This window comes from Pipistrellus hanaki, assembly GCF_964339955.1.
Source record: "Pipistrellus hanaki genome assembly, chromosome: 1".
Classification (NCBI taxonomy): Eukaryota; Metazoa; Chordata; class Mammalia; order Chiroptera; family Vespertilionidae; genus Pipistrellus; species Pipistrellus hanaki.
The window spans coordinates 138,393,880-138,406,471 of NC_140503.1; the positions used below are offsets into that span (position 1 = coordinate 138,393,880).

General features: G+C 39.5%; 1 protein-coding gene across 2 annotated transcripts in view; it reads left to right on the forward strand.

The window, feature by feature from the left end:
* The window catches only part of DIP2C (disco interacting protein 2 homolog C), a 377,912-nt gene that overhangs the window by 214,773 nt on the left and 150,547 nt on the right, over positions 1–12,592 (forward strand). For both annotated transcript variants that reach the window (XM_084872178.1, XM_084872177.1), the window contains one exon: positions 9,403–9,528. In XM_084872178.1, coding sequence (XP_084728304.1) covers positions 9,403–9,528 — 126 coding nt within the window. The remainder of the gene's footprint in view (positions 1–9,402; positions 9,529–12,592) is intronic.

Consider the following 12,592-nt stretch of genomic DNA (forward strand, 5'->3'; position numbering starts at 1 on the left):
GAGAAGATTGATGATTGCCAAGTGCTCCAGGGAAGAGGGATAAATAGGTGGGGCCCAGATTTTTAGGACAGTGAACCTATTCAGTATGACCGTGTAATCATGGATATAGGTCATTGTACATTTATTAAAACCATAGAATGTACAACCCCAAGACTGACTCCTAATGTAAACTACAGGCTTTATTTAAGAATGTATTGATATTATATTACTCCTGTTAATCGTTACAAATGTACCACACTAGTGTAAGATATTAATTATGGACACAACTGTGTATGTGTGAAGACTGGGATGGGGTATATGGGAACACACTATAGTTTCCACTCAATTTTTCTGTAAACCTAAAATTGCCCTAAAAAATAAAATATATTAATATAAAAATGAAATAAAGGACAATGATCAAATGTAGAGTATCAACAAAAATAAAAGTGATTCTTGGGAAATAGTAAAAATATTGAAAAACCTCCAGTGAGAATAGTGAAGCAAGAAGACAGAAATGAATCATCTAAGGAATGGGACATGACCACAGATACACCAGAGGGAAGGAAAATAATCAGAATCCTGTGAATAACCATATAATAGTAATTTAAAAATTTAAGTAAATGGAGAAATTTCTAATTTAAAAACTTAAGAAATGGAAAGTTTGAGTAATCCTGTGGCCATTAAATGAATGGAAACAATAGCCCTACCTGGTTTTGCTTAGTAGATAGAGCGTCAGCTGCAGACTGAAAAGTCTGGGTTCGATTCCTGTCACGGGCGCATGCCTGGGTTGCAGGCTCAGTCCCCAGTAGGGGACGTGCAGGAGGCAGCCAATCAATGATTCTCATCACTGATGTTTCTCTCTCTCCCTCTCCCTTCCTCTCTGAAATCAATAAAATACATTTAAAAACAATAGTTGAAACAAACTTTCTCGTAAAGAATATATCAGACTCAGAAGGTTTTATACTTAAACTTTCAAGAAATTAACCAGTCTGATTCTATATGAACAATTTCAGATTATGGAAAGAAAAAAGCGAAGCTTCCCCAATTCATCCTAGGACAGAGGCCTGTGTTAATAAAAGATAGGAAGTACAGAGAAAGGAAAAGTCCCAGATATTATTTGCATAGGAACCCCCAAACAATCTACAGATTTATGAGAAATGAGGATTTAGTATAATGGCTTGATATAATCTGAACAAAAATTAATCACATTTCTGTACATGAGCAACAAATGAAAATTATAAAAGTTTACATGAAAGAAGGCCACAAAAAAATGGATTCGTTGTAGTAATGGACTGGGAATAATCCTGTCTAGATTTCGCTCTCCTAATGTACATTTAGTTATAATGAAAACCTCCACCTCGTTCTCTGGGAAACTGAAACCGATTATTTCACAATTGATGTGAAAAACAGAGGCTGAGGATGGGCAAGATGCATTAAAGAGAAAGAAGCTTATGCAGATGTCATATGTACGATGGCTGAAACTGAAAGCATTAGAAAGAAGCAGACTGACAGATGAATCTTACACAGTTCCATTCATGTGAAATTCTAGAAAATGTGGAGCAGTAGCAACAGGTAACACGTTAGTACTTCATATGACCTCCAAACATTCAGCAAAACCTGATTCTTGTTCTAAGTAGTCATAATCCTAACATATATAAGCATTATTCATGTCACTATTACATTACCATAATGTGAGCCAATGCTTATTGAGCATTTACTTTGCACAGGCATGTTCTAAATGCTTTTAATCTAATTTATGTAATCTCTCTGTCCCAGGATTTAAGAGTGTCTCACTATTTCATTTCATAGGTGAACAAAATCATTGGCCTTTGTTTTGTAATCAGCTTCTGGTGTCTTTTCTATGTACTTAGTTTATAGCTGTTATAAAATTTTATACCCATTATAGTTCATTAAGGACAAGATTATGAGTTGAAACTGTTAGTTAAACATAGGATGAGTTTATGGTGAAAAAGAAAGTAGAGATAATTTATGCCTGGAGCAGAGCCTGGCACAGAGGACATTGGATACATATTCATTTACTGGTTGAATAGTGACATTATTCTTCCTTCATGGCAACAGAGACCAAGCAGTGACCCTGAGAGAGGTGGCATGTCTGTGCAGCTACCAGTGATATAAGAGAGAGAGAGAGAAGAAGGAGGAGGAGGAGGAAGAGTAGGGGAAGAAGGAGGGAAAGGAGAAGGAAGAGAGGAGGAGAAGGAGGGGAAGGAAGAGAAGTTATTAGAAAGTGGAAAATGTGTATGCGTGTCTAGAAGTTCATTCTTGGTATCAGATGACAGCTACATATCACTTCTTGTCAAGGCCTCTTCTGATGGCCCTGCCCCTGACTTGCCCATCAGTGTCCTCACAGGTCACAAACTCCTCACATGTAACACTCATCACATCTTATTATCTTGTTGGTTTTCTGGTCTGTGTCCCAAACAGTTCTGTGCACGGTGGGGGGGGGGGGGGGGGGGCGGGGGCGGGGACACGGGACTGGGCAAGCAGTAGGTGCTCAGTGGATGAGTGCAGTTGTGCTAGATCCCCTTTCCATGCACTGCCCCTCCCAGATCTTGCACATCCATGTCACTACATACTCTTCCTGGAGATTGAGAGGTGGAAGGAATTGAACTAAAGCAACAGAAAGTGAAAAATAAGCGAATGGCATGGCTCCTGATGCCCCATTGCTGATAAGAGTGCTCCTGGAAAACACACCTGGCCTTCTCTTTTTTTTCTCTGTCGTCACTGTTGGACACAGCTCCCCACACCTCTGCTTCTGTGTGCATATTCTGCCCGAACAAAAAAGTGGAGTAACCACAGGAGAGGCCCTGGTGGAAGGGAGCCTGGGGTGGGAGAGGGCACAGTGCCACCGTCAGGACACAGGAAGCAGGTTCCTATCTAGCTCTTTCACAGTTTTGTCCATACTTGGCTTTCTTCTCTTGTCTTCTCTGTCAGGCTTGTGGCGACGTTAACAATGAGCAACAGCATAGTAGGGTCCCACAGCACAGTACATAGTGTTTAGGTTGCCGTGTCCCAGCTCTGTCCAGAGCCCAGTAGCACATTGACCCATTGAACCTTTGTAGCCACCCCAGGGGGTAAGTACTGTCACTATTCCTTTTTGTGCACATAAGGAAACTGAGGTGCATATTGGTTAAGTGCTGTGCATAAAGGCACCTGGAAGAACTGGGATTTGAACCCGGGCAGTCTGGCTCTAGCACCATAGCCTTAACTACTCTGCTGCAATGACACAAGGTAAGCTTCCTCAGGGAAAAAGTCTCTTTTATTGATCCACTGCTGTATTTGAAGTTGGACGACTGTCAGCATACATGTTATTAATTTATGACGTTGTGAGCTCTAGGAAATGGATTGTGGTTTTTGACATCAGAGGGGAGAAGCGAAGGGGCAAGCATCAGTTTTTCTTAAATTTAAACATGTAGTTATACAAAGATACGCACTTTCTCTTTGGAGCTAACTGTGTCCTGATTATTTTTAATTTTCTTTTCCAAATATACATAGCTTATTGTATGGCAGGATACTGGTTTCTTTCAGAATGAATGAAAGAGCCACGTATTTAAAAACACCAAAAAGAAGTTGGAGTTTTCTATTGAGTATTTAAGAAATTATACCTGTTCAAGGAGCTTATGGAGACTTTTTGACACAGGAACCAAAAACGAGGGTCTTGGGAAGAGAAAGGACTGATGTCCCAGTGACTGACCTTTGGGATTTATTTTCAAGGTGCAGACCAGAGACTGCATGTGGATGTCCTGTTCCATGCACAGGGTCATCAGCATGAGGTCTGCCTTCCAAGTACAGAGCCCCATTCACAGGCTAAACTGTGGTCTGTGCTGTGTGTCTTGTAGGAAGTGTCACTCCCAGAACTCAGGCTGTGGTGCCTGAGGATGAGGTGGAAACCACCCAGCAGTCTGATTCCTTCACCACCAAACCCACTGTTGCAGAATAGTCCCAAAGCCGCTGTCATTAATGAGTGCCTACTGGGGCAGGAAGCTACAGCCTTGCTTGTATATTTTATATATTATTCCCTTAGTGACTGATTTTGTTCCCATTTTACAGATGATCAAAGTGAGACTTAGATGGATTAAAATATTTCTCCCGTGTCTTACAGTTAATAAATGGCAGACCCAGGATTCCAATTCTAAGCCTCGACTCTTCAGGAATATATAGTTACCCCAGAACTGTGGGAACATCTTATGTTTCTATGTTAGCTTCCTGACAGAAAGATAATCTCAGCTCACAGAACTAAATGGGTATAAAAACTCTGCACGTTTCTTGGAGGGAACAGTAGGTGGAGAAATTTTCAGAATTCCTTTTGGCATCATTCATTCAGTTTTTGTTTTTGTTTTTTTAAATAAAATTAACACAAGCATCCTATATAATAAGTAGGTAATATGCAAATTGACCATCATGCCCTCACAAGATCACTGCCTACGACCAGGCCAGCAGGGGATTAGCGAGAGACGACCAAACAACTGAACAGCAGGCTGTGTAGGGTGACCAGGCTGGCAGTGGGGCAGTTGGGGGCGACTAGCCTGGCAGGGGTGGCAGTAAGGGCTGACCAGGCTGGCAGGGGAGCGCAGTTGGGAGCAACCAGGCTGGCAGGGAGGGGACAGTTGGGGGCAACCTGGCTGGCAGCGGGGGTCAATTAGGGGCAACCAGGCTGGTTGTGGGAGGGCAGTTAGAGGTGATCAGGCTGGCACTCAAGAGGCAGTGAGGGGCGATCAGGCCAGCAGGGGTGGGGTGAGCAGTTAAGGGCGACCAGGCAGGCAGGCAGGTGAGCTATGAGGAGCCACTGGTCTAGGATCGTGAGAGGGATGTCCGACTGCTGGTTTAGGGCCCGATCCCAAGGAGTCCCAGATTGGAGAGGGTGCTCTACACAAATTTCATGTACCAGGCCTCTAGCTTTAATTATAAGGACCAAATCATGATCATTAGGAAATAAGGAAAAAAGAATACCAAGTTTGAAGCAAAAGAAGAAAAACTATATAAAGAGGATGCACAACTTCTTAAAATTTTATTTAAGAAAGAGTAGGTATCATTTGCAGTGGTCATATTTATTTTGTTTTAAGCAGGAGAGGTCAAATTACTGTTCTAGGCACTGAGGAAAGGAGAATGTGTGTGGTGGTGTGTCCCTGCTCCTAACATGATAGGGAAGACAAGGAGAGTGGCAGCCAGTGGCTTTCATTTGCCACCATCGAGGAGGGAGCAAGCACGGATGCCTCTCAGTGCTGCAAAGAGGGGAACGAGACCCTTCCCAGGACTGAGCAGGTCATTGGCTCTGTTTAGTAGTTGCCCTTCGTTTTTGCTGTAGAAATCTGATTGCATTTCCCTGGAATTTTTGGAACCCTGTAGAATTTTACAAAATCCCTGCAGTGATTAAAATAGAACAGAGAGTTGCCTTTTTTTAAAAAAATAATAATAATTAGTTTGGTCATTAAATATAACTCCTTTATATTATGGGTGTTTCTCCAGAAGTTTAATGATTTGCCTAAGATTAGTGTGTATGCTGACTTTGTTTTTCCAAACAGAAATTGCTAGTAGTGCCAAAGCTGTCTAAAAGTAAAAATAATGAGGCTGCATCTTACCTCTCTCTTCTCATCACTGATTCTTCGTTTTATTTGTAACTCAGATGAACTCATCCCAGATCCATGGGAGATCAGCTGAGTAGTTGTTGGCTGATTTGCATCTCATTGGCTATTAACTAACCAGAGGAAGAAATTTTGTGTAAAAACTGGATCAATCAAATATAATATTATATTAATTATTTCCCTTAAGAAAACTTATAACTGAAAATATTATCTTAAATAAAGCAACTGAGCTGAGACTTGTAGTCATAGTGAATGTCTGTAGGGAAACTTCAGTTTTAACAACTTCTTAAACAGTTTAACTTAAAACAGTTTAATAAAGCAAAATGGCAACATAATCCTTAAATTTGTGACATTTACTCCAAATTTTGGAAGTGAGTTGTTTTAAATAATTTTCTTTTGGGGGGAATGGTCAAGTGATGGTATGAGCTATTCTTCTCTATTAGCTTTAGATGTTCCCTATCTTGTTTTTTACTGATGTCACAAATTTAAATTTTCGTTTTATTTAATTTAGGTGAGACTCTTCCATTAAGATGATTATAAGTCACTTTAAAGTGGGTTTAGAATTTATATTTTACTTGACTTGAATAATCTTACTAAATTCTGTAATTAAAAAAACTGATGTAAGGTTGTAGGATCTGGTTCTGAAGTTGGTTTCAAACCAACCCTCCCACATAGTACGATGATAACCCCAAGACACAATGTTAACAATAATGAGGTGAATGCACTGGAGAGCAACTCCTAAACATAGACAGAAGTGGAAGGACCATGTGAAGGCAGGGCAGAGCAGAAGGAGGTTCATATTTATTTGGCTTTTTGCCAGGAAGGTACTCTCCAAATGCCTTCGTATGGAACTTTTCAAACCCAAGCTGCAAGCCGTGGTGTTACTGGCTTACTGTGTCAGAAGCAAGACTTTGGGGCTGTCAGAACAGCTGGGCATTAAAAGGGGGATCTGGGTAAGAGTGAGCCACGATGCAGGGAGCCCCATATCTGTGTATAAATTCCATTCAGATTATTGGGGAACCCTGGAACTGTGTGTACCTCCAGGAGACCAATAGACAAAACCATGGAGGCAGTTCCTGGGACCATTGGCCCCATTTGAACATGGACTTTAGATTAGATAATAGTACTATATGTAGTACTATATTTGTTCAGTCTCTTGATTTTGAGAATTTTAAAAAGAATGTCTTTGTCCTTAGGAAGTACATTAAAATATTTAGGTATGTCCTGACCGGTTTGGCTCAATGGATAGAGCATTGGCCTGTGGACTCAAGAGTCCCAGGTTTGATCCTGGTCACGGGCATGTATCTTGATTGCGGGCACATCCCCAGTAGGGGGTGTGCAGGAGGCAGCTGATTGATGTTTCTAACTCTCCCTCTCCCTTCCTCTCTGTAAAAAAAAAAAAAAAAAAAAAATCAAAATATATTTAAAAAATAGGTATGGGGAGAATGGTATCTGTAATTTATTTTCAACATAATTAGCAAAAACAACACATAGAAAGTGATGAGGTAAATGTAAACTATTGTGAATGTGGGTAAAACTTTAGGGGAGTTCTCTGTACTGTTCTTGCATATTTTTTGTAATTTTTTTTCTTCTGTTCCGCCATTTCATATAGGAAGAGGGCACAAATAAATTCTCCCTCTTCAGATCGTGGCAATTTTAATCTATCCCAAAAGCATATGTAAATTTTTAATTATATCCAAAAAAATTTATAAGTGGGGTCATATGAAACTGAAAATGTTTGATGTGTGAAGAATTCAAGTATTCTCTCCTCCTCATAGATGAGCTCTTTAGTTTTAGGTCATGAATCCAAGTAATTCATTCATCAGTTTTTAGTCTGAGAGTTTAAGAAAGAGTGATTTGAAACTCAGTTTTTTGCCTCCAAGTACTTGGAGTCTGGTTGAGGAGAAAAGAGTGGTGCACACACAAGCCAAACAAAGTATAGCAGAACATGTTCATTGTGTTTAGTACCTGATGTGCTCCATTCGGGGCTGGCGAATGGTTTCGGTAAAGGGCCAGATAACGGGTATTTTCAGCTTTCTGGGCCATCATGTCTCTGTCACATACAGTGGGGAAGCAGACAGTGTGTGTATGTACAGGAAGGGTGTGCTTTGTTCCAATAAAACATTATTTACACAAAGGGGAGGTAGGCTGCATGTCCCACAGGTGGTGGTTGGCTGACCCCTACTCTATCTAGCATGTTTACAGGGTGGACTTTTCATAAGAACTGCAGGAATACAATGTGGTTCCTGGTGAAGGGCCTGGGCCCCAGGGGCACTCACACACCTGGGTTCAAATCCTGGCAGTGTCACTCACCAGTTTGATAATCTGTTAGAGCTGCTTACTTCCACTTGCTCCTCTGCGACGTGGAAATACTGAGAGCCTCTCCTCTGTACGATCGTGTATGTTGTGATTGTGGTTGTGTCTTGCCAGACTGCTGCCTTCTTGTCACTCTCCTTCTGCAGCCTTCTTCACAGCAGCCAGAATGATCCTATCAAAATGGAACCAGATCATCTCATTTCTCAGGATCCCCCAGTGCTCCCTGTCTGATTTAGGATTGGAGCCCTGACCCTACTGTGCACCCCTCTCCCAGGGTCCTGTTTGTTCTGCCAGCACTACCCTCACTCTCAGGGATTAGGGCCTTTCAGTGGGTTTCCCTTCTTCCTGGACCTTCTCTCCTCATCCTGACAGTGGCTGGTTCATTCTTACTGTTCAGATTTCAATGAGAACACTCTTCCCTGGCCTCACAGTGAAGTAGCCACTCAGTCAATTTGTTTTCCCTGTTTTAATTTTCTGACCACTTGTCAGTGGTCTGTTTCACCCGATGGAAAGTAAGCTAGCATGGCTCAGTTGGTTGGAGTGTCATTCCCTACAACAAATGGTTGTGGGTTCGATCCTGGTCAGGACACGTTCGGAAGACAACCGATCGGTGTTTCTCTCATTGATGTTTCTCTGTCTCTGCCTCTGTCTCTCCCCCTTTCTCTCTCTTTAAAATCAATAAAAAACATATACAGGGTGAGGATTTTTTAAAAACAAAACAAAACAAAACAAAACTGTAAGCTGTGTGATTCATAGCACCTCATCAACCTGATTCTTCACCACTCCTGCCCCGAGGACATGACCTTATAAAGCAGGCAGCCAGTAAATATTTGTGAAGTTAATATAGTAAGTTAACATACACAAAACACCTGACACAGTTCTGTGTTCTTGGTACGTGTTAGCTAAATCATTACTGACTACCAGTAGGGTGTACCTACCTCCCTTTAACAGTGAAATAAATTATGAGGCTTGAAAATGTGAAGAAATATCTGAAGGTCAAGACCACTCACCCTAAGAAAATAAAAATCACATAAATTTGCAGCCAGCACTTGTTTATTTATACAGAATCCAGGGTAATAAAATGAATAATTAAAAGTCTACAGCTGAAACCGGTTTGGCTCAGTGGTAGAGCGTCGTTCTGCGGACTGAAAGGTCCCGGGTTCGATTCCGGTCAAGGGCATGTACCTTGGTTGCGGGCACATCCCCTGTAGGGGGTGTGCAGGAGGCAGCTAGTTGATGTTTCTCTCTCATCAAAGTTTCTAGCTCTCTATCTCTCTCCCTTCCTCTCTGTAAAAAAATCAATAAAATATATTTAAAAAAAAAAAAAAGTCTACAAATGAATTTGCATGTCTTCTTACTGGAGCTTTTAAGCTGGCAAGTTCACATTTTCCCTTTCTTCCCCACCCATCCAGAAACTACTCCACAGGACCAGAGAGAGAGGAGAAAAAGCATGAGCTTTCAGGACATCCCCGAACAATGGAGTAATTGAGCTCTCTTTTTGTTTTAGACGTCCACACAGAAGCTGTTCAGGCAGCGCTTGCGAAACACAAAGAAAGGAAGATGGCAGTGCCTATGCCTTCCAAACGCAGGTCCTTGGTTGTGCAGACCTCGATGGATGCCTACACACCTCCAGGTGAGCGGCAGGCCCACGGCTTAGAATGGCGAGCATGCCTTAGAATTAATTCACTGCCAGCCTTGCAATCACAGTCTTTCTAGCTTTCAAAATAATGGTGCTCTAATTCAGATTTTGTGACCACCAGGTCTAGAAACAGCATATATGTTCTAAATGAAATTTGGAGGGAAATTTACCATACTTTTGTGTGTATCTATATAAATATGTATTTTACACTTTTCATCAAGACTTATAAGTATGAAAAAGTTAGTCTTATAGGATTTTATTTAATACTTGATATAGCAAAAGTGTCTGTAGTTCTAACTGAACATGCACTTTTCTTGTTTAGACTGGTATGTACATATTCTCAAGTCTTTAAAACATAAGTATGTTGTAATTTTGTATTAAGAAACCAAATGAATTGAAAAATTTAGGCTCTTGAATTTTTCTTGGGGGTCATCAAACTTTTACTTAAACTGCAGACAGTATTTTGGTCTTTGTGGGCCCTCATGAATGGGTATGGTTGTATACCAATAAAACTTTATTTATAAAAATGAGTAGAGGGCCGGTTTGGTTCATAGTCTCCTGATCTATGGTTGAAGGTTATATCCCATTTACATTTATGATTTTAATACTGTTTTTACTTAGTCTTGAGTTTTATGTAACTACTAAAGTTCTGTGTTTCACTCTACTCAAATAATTACAGTCTATAGCTCATGAGCTACAAAACCAAAATGAGTCACAGTTAAATCATCCAGGTTATCTATTATAAGCATGAAGAATTGAGCCTCATCTACTTGATGTTTGTTTTTCTGTGATTTTGGTTCTAGCATTATTCATGTCATTGTTGCCAAACCTAAGTTTCTTTTCTACACACCTAAGTTACCTTGCACACTACTTCATACAGTTTTGAATGCCACTATCTTTGTTCACAAGAGAAACTTAAAGTGCAATAAGAATAGCTGAACATATACAACACTTTTGGGGGGTCTTTGAGGTTTAACCCTTCATTACCCAACCAGTGAGGGTAATGAAGCTCCCACTTCAACTCAGAGATGTGATCAAGTATCTTCAGTAATTCTCCAAACAGCTCTTAAGTATTCAACTTTGCATGCAGTTAAAGGTGAAAGTCTTGGGCTTTATAAGACAAAACATATAAATAGTGTATTCCTTAGTCATTGTTTTAAAAATAGTCCAATAAATGTTCTCCATCTCAACAATACAGTATCCTTGGCAAAAATGTTTTGGCCAATTTACTTACTTTCCTTTGTTTCTTTATGCTGAGCCTCAATGTAATTTGGGACTACTTAAAAATCAGCATAATTAACATGTTCAATTCTGTTTATTTAGTTCATTATAATTTGCCAAAAATTTACAATGGAGTGGAAATGTTTAGTTTTATATGTTATTTGTACAACAAACAGAATGGGTTTACCAACAAAACAACTTAAAATATAATTTTTCTAGCTTAAAATATTTTTTTACCAAATGTTTGGAACTAGGCAGTATTCTGGGAAATGGACATATTTCTGAACTACTTTTTATGAGAAATATTGAGTTTAAAAATGCAAGAAGTTATGTGATTATTCATGTATGTGCATTTCTTTGTGTTAAATGCATCTTCAGAAATGTTAGTGTCATACATGATGAAAGCCAGAACTTTCAGAAAACAAATCTTGTAGAAATGCCTTTGCAAAATATAAAGGACATTATCAGTCATGTTGTTTTGGGTGTAACATTCGCATTTAATTATTTGACTAGGATTTTCATGTACACCGTATAATACGTTTTGTAAACTGTCATTCAGGAGTTCCAGTGATAATGTCACATGAAATAATTGTGTACAGTCATACATGCCTATTTATAACCATACTTGTTTGAACAGAATCTTGGCTCATTTTTCCTCTTTTTGGTAGCTGGTAACTGGTTAGAACTCATTTCATGACAACTGCTCTGAAAGGAATAGTCCTGAAGTTTATATTCTCTGCATGAAATGAGTGGTTGCTGACCAATGACATAGTGTCTGGAAAAGATCTTATTAGGATCATTACACTTTGTGGATCTCAAGCAGCATAGGACTGAACTGAGAGCAGAGAAACCCATGAGGTGAGCCCCACGAGTCCCAGTTCTCTGGGGAAAATTTTTAGGCTGTGGCACAGAGATTGGAGCCTGAGCAATCTCTATGGCCATCTTGCTAAGTTGAGGAGGGCTGAGATCCAAGTTCATGGGATATCAAGGGGCTGAAGCTTTCCACAGATCCATCTTAGCAAAAAATAGCTCCATGTCTGTTCAAGGTCAAGAGAATAAACCAATAATCGAAGTAAATGCTAAAGTAAAAGTCAAGGCTTCAGAGTAAGGTAGAATTCAGAGTCTCCTCAACATACCACCCATAGTATCTAGTATTCAATAAATAATCAGTAGGTATGCAAAGAAATAGGAGGTGTAAGCTATGGTCATGGAAAAAGGAATCAATAGAAAACCAACATGAGATGGCTCAGTTTGCTCTCTGTAGCCACTAACCCACTGTCAAGAACACAGTATTGATGGTCTCAATTGTATTTGCTATAAGCATGAAATACAGATTTTGAAGAGTTTATATTGAAAATATGACTGGAATATATTTCATTAACTTCTATATTTATTACATGTTGAAACAATATTTTGAATCTTTTATGTTAAATATATATTTAAGTTAGTTGTATCTGTTCATGTATTTTAAAATGTGGCTGCTAGAAGTTTTAAAATTATGTCTGAGGCTCCCATTACATTTCTGTTGAAAAATACTTGGGTATGTGTTTGGTATAGAGGAAGATGGGGTTTTCAAATATGATTATAAAAGATTTATTCAGGGAATCAAGTGAAAATATTTCAAAAAAGTAAAGAAAAATATTCTTATTACTTAAGTTGAGCAGAGAAAGGGAAATATTTTTTTAAATTAATGGAAACTCTAAAACTGAAAAGTATAATACTGAAATGGAATTGCACTGGATTAGTTTAACATCAGATGGATAAAAAGCTAGTCTTTGAACTTTGAAATCAAGAGAAGTGAACCAAACTTATGAACAGAAAAACAGAAGATTAAAGT